This window comes from Populus nigra, chromosome 16 (assembly GCF_951802175.1).
Source record: "Populus nigra chromosome 16, ddPopNigr1.1, whole genome shotgun sequence".
Classification (NCBI taxonomy): Eukaryota; Viridiplantae; Streptophyta; class Magnoliopsida; order Malpighiales; family Salicaceae; genus Populus; species Populus nigra.
This window is the reverse complement of record NC_084867.1, coordinates 2,989,616-3,002,930: the sequence shown is the minus strand read 5'-3', so window position 1 is coordinate 3,002,930 and position 13,315 is coordinate 2,989,616. Positions and strand designations below refer to the sequence as shown.

At 33.2% G+C, this 13,315-nt stretch overlaps 2 protein-coding genes across 5 annotated transcripts; one reads left to right on the top strand and one right to left on the bottom strand.

Moving 5' to 3' along the window:
* Window positions 1–1,942: 1,942 nt before the first annotated feature.
* LOC133675752 (ABC transporter G family member STR-like) lies at window positions 1,943–4,927 on the top strand. Its single transcript, XM_062097229.1, has 4 exons — window positions 1,943–2,403; window positions 2,493–2,672; window positions 2,769–3,037; window positions 3,143–4,927. Exons 1-4 carry the CDS (start codon window positions 2,053–2,055, stop codon window positions 4,779–4,781), a joined length of 2,439 nt encoding a protein of 812 aa, XP_061953213.1. The 5' UTR covers window positions 1,943–2,052; the 3' UTR covers window positions 4,782–4,927.
* A 3,340-nt stretch (window positions 4,928–8,267) lies between these two features.
* LOC133676229 (TPR repeat-containing thioredoxin TDX) lies at window positions 8,268–12,700 on the bottom strand. 4 transcript variants are annotated; one of them, XM_062097857.1, is made up of 10 exons: window positions 12,510–12,700; window positions 12,363–12,401; window positions 11,428–11,586; window positions 11,247–11,334; window positions 11,084–11,180; window positions 10,896–10,960; window positions 10,603–10,743; window positions 10,421–10,534; window positions 9,679–9,709; window positions 8,268–8,734 (listed from the first exon to the last, which is right to left on the bottom strand). In XM_062097857.1, the coding sequence occupies exons 1-10, from the start codon at window positions 12,686–12,688 to the stop codon at window positions 8,406–8,408; spliced, it is 1,242 nt and encodes a 413-aa protein (XP_061953841.1). In that variant the 5' UTR covers window positions 12,689–12,700; the 3' UTR covers window positions 8,268–8,405. The 4 variants fall into 4 exon arrangements, with proteins under 4 accessions (XP_061953841.1, XP_061953842.1, XP_061953843.1 ...); XM_062097858.1 differs by having other exon boundaries at window positions 11,428–11,571; XM_062097859.1 differs by having other exon boundaries at window positions 11,084–11,164; window positions 12,368–12,401.
* Between the last annotated feature and the right edge of the window lie 615 nt (window positions 12,701–13,315).

The window sequence follows — 13,315 nt, the reverse complement described above, 5'->3', positions numbered from 1 at the left end:
CAAGAATTGAGAAAACATTTAAAATGAATATATTGTTCAATGAACAACAATGAGATAAAAGTAATTGATTTTTTTTTTTATCACGGGTAACCTATCAATGTAACATTTTATAATACATGTCTTCTCGATCATATTTTTGTGCAAAACTAGATAATCAATCATAGCTTTTATTTTATCCATATTTATTAATGTGTTCATCCCTCAACTTTTTTTTCAAAATTAATGAATACATGCATTACACATGATAGCTTAATTGTGAATTGACTTGAACACCTTTCCAAAATATGTAAAATGAAACAAATAAATGTTTTAAATAAGAAAATTTTAAAGAAAATAATTGATAAATAAACATGTTACAAAATATGGATGAACTAAAGATTACGATTGATGGTATTTTTATACAATGTAAGATTAAAAAACACGTGTAATATACAAGAATATATTACGATTGATGGTATTTTTATACAATGTAAGAACTAAAGTTTTCCTTTGATTTTTTTCTCATTAAAACTAAACTTATTAGTACATATTCCTTATAATTTGGGTAGTTTAGTTTCCATTTATCCTTTTTCTCACTAATCACATAGCTAATTGGATGGATTAATATTATTAAATTAATTCAGATTAACATAAATTAAAAACAAACATAAAAAAAAAAGAATAATAGAATTTTCATTGATCTGTTTATTTTAAAGGGCTTGTATTAATCTAAATACAAAAAGATTATATATAAATTAAAATAAAAATATTATTATACCTTTAATAAATAAAACAAAAATAAATATATTATCTAACAAATACATGTACTACCTCCCTCACTCATCCTTTTGTTTTATGATTTTTTTTTCCATCCTTCCGAACAAATAAAATATTGGGTAGTGATAGAAAAGACATAGTGAAGTCTAAGTATCATATTTGGTTAATGATTAATTCATTAATGTTTTTTTTTTTTAAACAAACTTTTGTTAAGTTTTTTTTTTAAATTAGGTTAAACCTGGATCATGTCTTGTATCGGGTTTTAAAACTATAATAATAACAATTATTTTTATCCTAATATGTTTTAATTGAACAATTTTAAAATTAAAATTTTTTTATATTGATATTTTAAAGATAAAAAATAATAAATATTATTCATGTAAACATGTCTCTTCTATACCTCTAGTTTTAAAAATATATAAATTTCCTTCAAAATTATATAGAAACAAATTCATTTTTATATCGTTGTCAACAGTGACCAGATTGTCCATTTATCCTCTTATTTGCTTTTACAGGCTCTTTCACCTGTGTTCCCCAGACCCTAATAGGCTCTCGCTACTTGCTAGTTCCATCCTGTGACTGGTTTGTATAATGCCTCTGCCCTTCGAAGAAGGTCCACTTGCATGTCTTTCTAGGTAAAAAAGAAGAGCAGAGAGAACTCCAACGTTAATCTCTGGAAAAAATGCTTCTCCTTGTTTCACTATCCAATCTACTCATCATTCCTGTGTCATTTTCGCAAGCTAACATGTCATGCAAAGACATAAAACTTATCCATCCTTTTAAACCTTAGCGAAGCACTGCCAACTGTTGCTTGGGAAGCATTAATTTGCCTTTGCCACGCATTATTAGAACAAAGTATATTTATTCTGTCTGAATCTTATTGGTCTGTCCATGGCCCCGCCCTCAGCCTGTTATGCCTCAATTTTGCTGGCTTAGGTTTTTATCCTTTAGCTTTGAAAGGCCAAAAGTGAAGAAGAAACATAAAGACAAGCACAGAATGAATGAAAGAAGAAAAAAAAAAAAAAGCTGTCTCTAGTGCTCAATGCAACAAAACAGAACAACTGCCGGTAACATCAAGGCAAATTAATGAGAAAAACAATGGGAGAGGAAAGCCAGAAAGAGAAAGCCTGTCTTGGTTTATCCTCTTTATTCTTTGAGTTTAACCATCACGTTTTTGTCTGCAATCCACATGGTACATTCCTCACCTTTTTATACCATACCAAAACTCTAACTTCAGTTCCAAAAAAATCTATAACCCATATTTGGCCAAGCCAAAAGGTGCTCACTCACTCGAAGATGGCAAGCCGAGGCAGGTCAGATACAAATAACAACCTTGAGACTCTCTTAGACTTGGGCAAGTTAGCTAACAGAAATGGAGTGGCACCAGAACCCCGGAAGATGATGCCAGGGAATGGCCTTGAGTTCAAGAACCTATCATATAGTGTCATGAAAAAGCAGAAGAAAGATGGGGTGTGGATCTCCAAAGAAGCGTATCTTCTGAATGATATCTCTGGACAGGCTATAAGAGGTGAAATCATGGCTATCATGGGGCCTAGTGGCGCTGGGAAATCCACATTTCTTGATGCCATTGCTGGTCGGATTGCAAAAGGGAGTCTTGAGGGATCAGTTCGGATAGATGGAAAGCCGGTTGGTGTTATCTTTTGAACCTCTTGTGCAGTCATAAGAACCTGATATAATTTAATATTATGCTTATGTAATAAGGTATGGCTGTGCAGATAAGTACAAGCCACATGAAGATGATCTCATCTTATGTGATGCAAGATGACCAGCTCTTCCCCGCGTTGACAGTTTTTGAGACCTTCATGTTCGCAGCTGAAGTTAGACTTCCCCCTTCAATTTCCAGGGCTGAGAAGAAGAAAAGAGTCTATGAGCTCCTTGACCAACTGGGTTTAACAGTATGATGTCCCCTTCCTGATCACACAAACACACAGACACATTTACTATATTGTGTGAACATAATAGCAAAATTAGTAACATGATTGATTCTGCAGAGTACAGCACATACGTATATTGGTGATGAGGGGCGGAGAGGAGTGTCAGGAGGGGAGCGGCGAAGAGTGTCTATAGGAATTGACATCATCCATAAGCCATCACTGCTGTTCCTCGATGAACCTACCTCGGGTCTTGATTCTACAAGTGCTTACAGTGTAGTTGAAAAGGTAAAGGACATAGCTCGGGGCGGTAGTATAGTCTTGATGACCATCCACCAGCCATCTTTTAGGATTCAAATGCTCTTGGACCGTATCACAGTTCTCGCAAGGTAAAATAACAAAAACTCAAGTCCCTGAAACCCTTAAAACTGTATCCATCAGGTTCTCTGCTAGTATCACATCTTGCTGATTAAGATATCAAATTATGCAAACAGGGGCAGACTGGTATATATGGGAAGCCCCGCTGCTCTTCCTAACCATCTCTCTGGATTTGGAAGGCCTGTTCCTGATGATGAAAACAGCATTGAGTATCTTCTGGATGTGATCAAAGAGTATGATGAATCAACTGTTGGACTTGATCCCCTTGTGTTGTACCAGCGCGATGGTATCCAACCAGATCAAGTGGCACAGACACCAATCCGCAGAATACCAAAAAACCTCAGGACCCTGCCCACTTCTTACATGAAAACTCCTCTATCAAAGTATGCCATCAGCCTCCGAAGCCAAGGATTGTCAGCTACAGGAACTATGACATCTCAAGCGGACTCTGGTCAATTTGATTACGATGATGATGATGAGGAGGAATTTGACAACTCCCTTGAACGCAAATCTACTCGCACACCGATGCAAAGTGGTGTGTTTAATCCTCGTTTGGCTTCTCAATTCTACAAAGATTTTCCAGTCTGGGTCTACCACGGTGTCAAAGGAACTCCTCGCCGAGCACCATCATGGACTCCTGCGAGAACTCCAGGAAGGACGCCCGGGAAAACACCAATGAATGCACCAAGAAGCCAACCTTCAAGCCGATACTCAACACCACAGCATGTTGTTCCTCGTCCAAAAACCCCAGTACTTTCCATCCCTTCGCTGGACCCATATTCTCCTTCTTATACAGAATCTAGTTGGGATGAAGAAGAGCCTGATGAGGCAGACCATGGTCCTAAATTTGCTAACCCATGGCTCCGGGAGGTAGCAGTTCTTTCATGGCGTACAGTACTTAATGTGGTTCGCACTCCTGAGCTTTTCCTCTCGAGAGAGATCGTATTAGCTGTCATGGCACTCATTCTGTCCTCGCTTTTCAAGAACCTGGGTCATCCATCTTTCCAAGACATTAACAGGCTTCTCAATTTCTATATCTTCGCAGTTTGTCTTGTTTTCTTTTCCTCCAATGATGCTGTCCCAACATTCATCCAAGAAAGGTTCATCTTCATCAGGGAAACTTCCCATAATTCATATCGTGCTTCCTCCTACGTCATCTCCTCACTCATAGTCTATCTCCCATTTTTCGCTATTCAAGGCTTTACATTTGCTGGCATCACCAGATTCTTGCTGCATCTCAAAAGCAATCTCTTCAACTTTTGGTTGATTCTTTATGCATCCCTCATAACTACTAATGCTTATGTGATGCTTGTGAGCGCGCTTGTTCCGAGTTACATCACAGGTTATGCCGTCGTGATTGCAACAACAGCTCTATTCTTCCTCACCTGTGGGTTCTTTCTGAAGCGATTGCAGATACCTATCTACTGGAGGTGGCTCCATTACTTATCTGCAATCAAATATCCATTTGAGGGGATGCTTTCAAATGAGTTCAAAGGCTTAAGATGCTATTCAGGGAAACCTTCAGAACTTTCACCAGGCCCTCTAGGAGAGATCAGATGGAGCCAACTGCATAATGAATCAATAGCAAAATTAGAGCCAAGCTGCATGTTGGTTGGGCAAGATGTTCTATTCTCCATGGATATTACGATGGATAATATTTGGTATGACATCGGTATCTTGTTAGCTTGGGGAGTTCTTTATCGGTTCTTCTTCTACCTGGTTCTTAGATTCTACTCCAACAACCAGAGGAAATGAAGTTTTTTATTATTATTATTACTATTATTGTTATATTTCTCTTCGCATTTTGTTTTTGCTTCAAATCAATGTTTGTCTTAAACTCTAGGTCATGACTAATACATAATTCATATACTATGACCAACATATGATTGATTGCTTAGGAATTTCCTGTTGCTTTATTAGAATACTGTTGGAAATAACGAAAGCTTGTAAAGTTTGGTGGGATTAACAAGGAAAATTCTGCTTGGAAAATGACAAACTAATTACTCTCTTACACGCACACACGCAGACAGAGATCATCTTCATCCTCGTATGATTTTCCTTTTTTTTCCCTGGGTGAAGGAACCGTATTGTAAATGAAAACCTTTTCGGCTCTACAGGAGCAGACATGAAATGAAAATGAAGAATTCAGGCAGAAGACTCAATTATGTTTTGTTGACATTATTACCGCAACTTAAATGATCAGGTCAACTTGATAAAAAAACATTGCAGCTCAGGACATTGAAATATTGCTTACCGGAGTGTGATTTTGCCTCTCCATCCGAGAAAAACTTAATATTTTTTTAAAGGTTTTAAATTTTTTTTCGTATAATTTATTTATTATTATCAAAATAACAGGAGATAAATAAATATTTTTTTTAATAACAAAAATACTTTTAGAAGTAAGAAATTTAAAGCTAGCATTATCACAATAATTTCTTTTATTATTATAATATCAGCTAAGGAATAATTATTTTGTATTTGACAAAATATAAAAAATAATAAACAATGAAATTAAACAATGAAGAGACAAAAATACCCTTAAATACTAGAATTTTAAACCTAGAGTAAAGGGATTTTTTGGACGATGCATGTTGATATTGGTGACCCAATTTGTTATCCATAGATCTTTTTTTTTCTTTTTTTTTTTTCTCTCATCTCTATTGAAAATTATAGTTTAGCCCTCTTTATTGTTGGTATTTCAACTTCAATTTTTATGTTTTTTTATTTTTAATTTTTTTCTTGGTCTTTTATATAAGTTTTATTTGTTTTCAATTTCATATTTCAATTCCAATTTATCAAATATTATATTTTTCAATTTGATCCTTAATCTTTTAATATCTAATTTTTTTCCCTTTAGATTTTTATAAGAGTTTTATTGATTTTCAATTTTACCCTTCAATCTAAATTGATGATATTATGTTTTTCAATTCGGTCCTCATTGTTTTGATTTCTAATTTTATTATTAGTCTTTTTATAAAAGTTATTATATATTCTTTTCAATTTCACCCTTCAATAAAAGATTTTTTTTATTTTTTATGTCAATTTCAATTTTTATTCTTTTTATTTATTTTATCCTTTTGCTAAATTGGTTTTTTTTTTTAATTTCACTCTTCAATCACATATAAATTTATTTTTTATTTTTATTTTTATTTTAATTTTAATCATCATTCTTTTAATTGCTATTTTTTAATCCTTTTGTATAAAGCAAATTTTTTTTTCAATTTCATCATTCAATATTTGATTGATTGAGAATTGAACTTCATGGTATTTCCAATATAATGCTTCAGGTCTAATGACTCGAGTTATGGGTTTAAAAAGTTAACTTGAGTTTTTTTAAAAGGTCTTTATAATTCTCTTTATTTTTTATGAGTTATTCCAATCTTATGATCTAAACTGTGAGTTTGGCGGGATATCCTAAGTTGGCTTAACTCTAATTACCGAGATTACGAATTTGTTATGCTAACTTGGGTCAATCAAGACTGGTTTTTTATTTTTATTTTTATCTCATTTTATTCTTCTATATTTAATAGGTTATGAATTAAGATACATCGTTAGTCTTTTAAAAAAAAAAATTATTTTTTTCTAAGGTTATTCTTACTTTTGTTTTTAAATTTGATCCATTTACTATCTTCTTTTTTTTATCTAATTAAAATAAACCTAGCTTATTCCATATAGTGGGGTCTATATCCCCGAGTTGCACATTTTGTTTTCTTTATTAACTAATCATTTCTTGCCCAAAATAATAATAATAATTCAATCACGTAACAAAGCGTGGGCACCAAGGCTAATAAAATAACTAGAATCCTTATGCTTGGTCTGCATAAATAAAAATTATAGAAAATACTAAAAAACATGGGCAAATCACTATAGTCCATGATATTGCTATTTTTCAAACATATAATTCATTATGGATTGGTCATTCAAGTATATTTTTCCTTGATTAAGTCTTTTTATGATCAAGTTGATGGTCAATTGGCTCTGATTTGTTAAACTATGGTAGGATTGAAAGCTGAATGATTAAATTAGAAAAGGTGAGGCAAACAGCTTTAAAGTTTACATGGAAAGTTTATTTTGGTCCCATACTTTCCAATATTTTTTTCGATCCTTTTGGTTTTTGAAATTTCTATTTGATATAGAACTTTATTTTTCTTACTTTTCGGTCTTTGGTTTGAGAGTATCGTTAGATTCTGGTGATAGAGTCTTGATTGACACAAATTTAGCCTATGAAATGGTCGATCTTGGTATTAATAGATTTCATTTTATTATAGAAGTCTCATATAGGTGTTCTTTGACATTTTCATTGCTTAAGAAGGTAGATCTAAGCTTTTAAAAAAATTATTTTGAGTTGTTTTTAAGTTTTTATACTAATTTTTAAGGTTATATATGAGTTCATCAAGACGTATATAGTATTTATATGTGTTTTTTAGTAAAAAAAAAAAAAAAGAGGGGTTGAAATGGATTTCTATGAAAAAACAAAAATCACCCCTGAAGAACACTATTATGGCTGGATTTTAGGGAGAATTAGATGACACATCGCAAGTTTTTTTCTTCAAAAAACATAAGGGGTGGATCATCTACTCCTTAAAAAAAAATGTCAACCAAACATGTGGGTCTGAGTTTTTTTTAAGTCCAACCACGTTGAGCCACCCATGACCAAGCCTACACACCTAGGCTTTTTTAAAAAAAAAAAAATTTATTGAGTTTTTTTAAAAAAATTTATCAATTTTTATAATTTTTTTAATAGAATATGATTTAATTTTTACTTAGTTGATAAATAAGATTTCAACATTTTGTTTTCTAATATTAGAAGGCATTCTTATGTGTAATCCTCCTTAACTTTTTTTTTAAAGTTTTTTTTTATTGTTTTCTTATTTATATCTTTTTTTATTATCATTTTATTAAATAAAACACTTATTATAATAAACAAAGTTATTATTAAATATTAGGTACATAATTTATGTTGCGATATCATATATGTGTGTATTTTGATTTTTTTTAGTTTAATCTTTAATTATTATTAACAACTTTTTTTATATATTGTTAGCACAAATAAATTTTGATTTATTTAATCAAATACAAAGAATTGAGATTTTTTTATGTCAAAACATGCATTGAAAAGACTTGCATATTCGCTTGCATTCTTGCATTGAAAAAACCTGCATATGTATTTTTTATTTTATTTTTGTGGTTGAAAAATATATATCTAGCTGATAATCACATGTTAGATAACTAGTATAAATCTCAAAAGGAACACAGCTTGAGCATGTCAGTCTTATTAGAAAATATGTAATAATCTCACACTGTTGAGTTAAGAAAGAAAACAGTCACAAGGACTATTACCAGAAGCAAGGTTCTTACAATAGATTAGCTTAGGACTAGCTAGCCAGAATGTTGTTTAACCTTCCTTTCCAATTCATTTTTATCAGCCCCCACAACCTTGTCAATCTCCTTGCCATTCTTTATAAAGTAGAAGGTAGGAACACTGCTGATGTTCCAGCGTGCAGCAACATCTCTTGCCTCGTCTATGTCAACTTTCAAGAAAACAACTTTCAGGTACTTCGCAGCTAAGCTTGTGAAAATGGGAGCAATCATTCGACATGGTCCGCACCACGATGCAGTGAAGTACAAGATTGCAAGGCGGGAAGTTTTTGATGCAGCATTCAGTTTGGGATCTAGTTCCTTGGCAGAATGAATGCCTATAACTTGTCCTGTTTATCAAAAAATAAAAAACAAAAATTGTAAAATGACCTATAGATGCCATTGTCCTGCAAACACCGTAGAACAATTCATCCTACTTCGCATATCACTGATGACAAAGTTTATCTCAACAATTCATCAGGTGATCTCAACTCAGAAGGTTAGGAACAAGAAATATCCTAGTCTATAATGGAGGAAAACATAACAATGGCAACCGCTTTTTCTAAATAAATATGCTTGAGCAAGCAACGGCTTTTCTATGTTAACGTATTCCATTGTTCCTAGTTCTGCCCTAACAACGTTACTATGATCATTCTCTTATCCTTCACTGTACTTGAAGAACCTAAACCTATGCGTGCCACATATACACAAGGAATGGATGCTGGACACCCCAAACTAATGAAAGACAGACGATTTACAACACTTTAAAACATACCCAAACCAAACACAAGAACAGAGTCAGAAATGACGTAAGAAGGCTCAAGAAATCTGGCAAGGAGCAAGTCAGTTTGTTGTTTCCATTCTTTTGTACAATTTAATCACTTACTTAAGAAACCCCTGATTATCCATGAATTTCTTCTTCCTGTTTACACCAATACAAACCAAACTCCTCCCCCGAAAAAATAAAAGAAAAAATAAAAAAGCCCATAACATGAGCAGGGACATGTAATGTTTTAAAAAAGTTAGGACCAACGTAGAAGTGCTAAATCCAAGTGTCGGCTAGATAAGCACCCAGTACTAAGAGAAATAATACCAACCTAGCATCAGCAGAGCAGTGATGAAGGGAAAGATTATATTCCAAGGCCTAAAAGTTGTGAAGCCCATACAGTGCAACTATGTTAAATTTAGTATCATGTCATCCAAAATGAAATTTTCTCTGCTGCACTGGTTTCCTGTGTGTGCGCACACAAGTGCTCATGGGCAGATGAGACAGAAAAGGAACAAAAACCCATACCTTCCTTCAGAGCAGATAAGGCTTCTCTTTCCTGCATTGAATCAAGAGTACTTCAGTATACAGCAATCAAATACAAACCATGATTTAGCAAACCATTAGAGTAAGAGAAAGCAGTGGTGGTTGTATAGCATTTCTTGCTATCATAATCACCAAACAAATTGTTTGAGCACTCATGAGTATGCATAGGATAAATCTAGAAATTTGAACTCGTGTTTCTATTCAAATGCCATATTGAACAACTTAAAATACACCGCTTGACTATCTTTTAAAACGAGAAGTTAAATCATCTGTCTATTAATCTTGACGTTCCTACCAGCATTAGATTATCCTAAAAATGAGTATCTAGAAATAATTTCATAAAAATTAAATAGAAAAACTTGAATAAAATATGCAACTCATATGAAGAGGGGATAGCCAGCCCTATTAAATGATTGGAGAACATTGTAGATCAATTTCAAGTTTTGCCTCCCCAGTATTTTTTTTTTTTTTTAAGAGTATTCTTTCATTTGTGACTTTTGATTGCCGATCCTCTGAACTAACATCCCAAAAGCATTTAACTGTAGCTGTGATCATTTCCACTAAGACTTTTGAACCATCATATATTGGAGCATCATGCATCATAAACAGAAACTTTTCAACAAGAGACAAGTATAGGTGAACCAAAAATACTAAATGTTTTTCCTCCCAATGAATAATAAAAAGAGCAATTATTAGTATACAAGAACAAAATAGAAACACTTACTTGGGCTTCAGCTTGTTGTTTTCTCTCATGTTCGGCTTTCTTTAGCTCCCTTTCTTTTCGGAGGCGTTCATATTTTCTACGATGCTCTTCAATTTTGTGGGCATTAGGTTCAACCTGTGGATTTAATTGTACTATCAGAAAACATTTACTGCACTTAATCATGATAAACAAAGGCAATTTACCTTTTTCAGCACCAAACCAATCTCATCATCATAGTCCAACTTTGACGCCTCATGCAGGTCAGTTGCTGCTTGTTCCCATTGGCCCAACATGGCTCTGGCCATACCTCGTACTTTATATCCTTTTGCAGAGTTTGGATTGATCTAAAGAATATAATTCACCTCTGTAAGTCATCATGTTTGTCCAGTGGGATAAATAATATCAGGCGTATGACAACTAATTAATCTAAAATTTTAAAACTTCTTCTGCTGCCTGAACAAAATCAGTTGTAGAAGGGACCCAGCCACAGACTTACTGCTAGAGCAGCATCAGCATCACGAATCGCAGCAAGAGGTTTCTTCAGTTTAACAAAAACACTACCTGAAGAAAAGTATCGTAGGAAACCAAGAGATTGATGAACATGGTAAGGACAGGCATTAAATGAAAATTGAAAGATAAATTTCAAATCAGATAACATAACCTTTTTTAAAAACAAAAAGCTACCTCGTGTGGCATATAATATAGCTGAAGTTGGATTCAACGTGATGGCTTCTGTTAAATGATCTATGGCTTCTTCCAGCTTACCTGGAAAACAGACAAACTTGGCAACAAACAATATGGGAAAGATCTCAATCAGAAAAGCTAATACAAAAGGCCAACGGAATACCTTCAGAGATTGCATCCATAGCTTTTGATTTTTCGGTTTGAGCAGCATCCCGCTTTTCTTCTGTAACTTCAACTGCAGGATCTCCCATCTGTAATCACAAAACATGTGTGCTTAGCCAATGTATAAAGCCTCTGTACCAACTAAATGGAAGTGGCTGAACTCAATGAACTCTTTCCATCACCTTTTGTGGAGGATGATTGTCAGGTTCCACAACATCAGTATTATCCAAGTCAATATCAGACTCAACAATTTCATCATCATCTTCAATTGGTCTTTTGGAATCAGAGTATTCCCCAGAGTCAGCCATGTCAGTATCACCTTTCTCCTGCATATGAGCACCCTGTCATCATCACATAACAATTGCCATAAAGCCAATTACCTCCCATGCTACAAACCATTTTATAATTTGTTTTTTTTTAAGAGAACCAGTTAGGCTCAATGGTCGTTATTGAATAGAATTCTTGACATGGAAAAATGAGGGACCCGATCTCTCTCTTGTTCCAAGCAAGTTATAACTTTATAATCCACTAGGTGAGAATCCAAAACTCGAGCAATATTTCTGCCAGTAAAATAAACAGTATAGAAAAAATTGCTAGAGAAGAAAACATTCTTTTTTGAAATGACAAACAGCGTGATATTTTAGAGTAAAAATCATAAGAACGAGATAAATCAAATGTTTCAATTACAAAATCCTTCATCTTTTCCTCTTTGAAGGATTTTAATGGAAAAAAATTTAATAACTCCATATATTATCAAATACAGCTCAAACTTTTATCAACAAAGAGAGTTTTATGTAATAACACTAATTAATTGTATATATTCGGTTCAAGGTTGAATCTTTTCTCTCTCTTTTTCCTCATTTGTTTCCATTTCAAGAAATGATCATAAGGAAATGTAAATTAGTATCGAAAACCATTCTTTAAAGTATTTCAGCAATAGACAACTGCAAGAAATGAAGTTATAGCTCATTTCCAGTGACAACAAGGTAAGTTCAAATCCAATGAGACAATCACTCGTACACAAATTTGTGCGTTCTTTACAAACCCAGAAGCAACAGCAGGCAAAAAAACAAAACTGCATAAATAAGAAGTGAAAAGTGTGATCAAGAAACCATGCCTCACCGATTTTGTCTCTGGAGGAAATCGAGCACCTAGGCTGCGAACCCCAAAAAAACAAAAACAAAACACTAAATCATTAAAACCAAACAAAACAAAAACAAGAAATATTAAGATATGTAGAGAGATCTTGGTTGGAAATTAATACCTTTGAAGATAAGTCTTGAAGAAAGCAAGAGATGGGGTGTGGATAATAGAAGGGTTAGTCTTACACTGATCAATAAAGTGTTTGAGCTCAGTTACTCTAGCAGCATCCATCTGGAACATGTGCCTCTCTTTCTTTGAAAACAAGCGATGCGCTTGGAACCTTGCACTAATTTTGTTCATATATATAAAAAGTAAATTCTATACATGCTGGATAAGCACGATATGTGTTTTGTGGGGTAAACAACATATTAATCCTCTAATTATTGTTTGCTTGTCGATTTAGTTCTCAATTCAAAACAAATGCATGAAAGATGTTGGGGTAAATTATAATATTTAAGGGTGATCATTTTCAGTTTGATTTGGTTTTTATCAAAAAAACTAACCAAATAAAAAAAATTAAAAAAAAAACTGAACCGAAACTGATTCAAACCGACTAGTTTTGGTTCGGTTTTTTAGAACAAAAACCTGTTTAAACAGGTTTGGCTCGTTTTTTAGTTTGGCTCGGTTTTTTTCCGGTTTAGGTTCGGTTTAATTTTTTTGGTTTAAAGCTTATAAAACCAAATTGGTTGGTTTTTTCAAAATTTGGAAGTGCTTAAGAGAATTTAAAAATAAATAAATAAAAAACTTTTTGGCACTGTTGTAGAAATAAAATAAAATTAATGTTTTCCCATAAGATTTTAAAAAATGTAAATAAATGAAATAATATAACAATATTGGGTCATTAAAAGTTTTACAATTGTTTGAAAGTTAAGAAAAATTTTGAAATGCATTTATAAAAAAATTCAAAAATCTTGGCCATGAATTTTT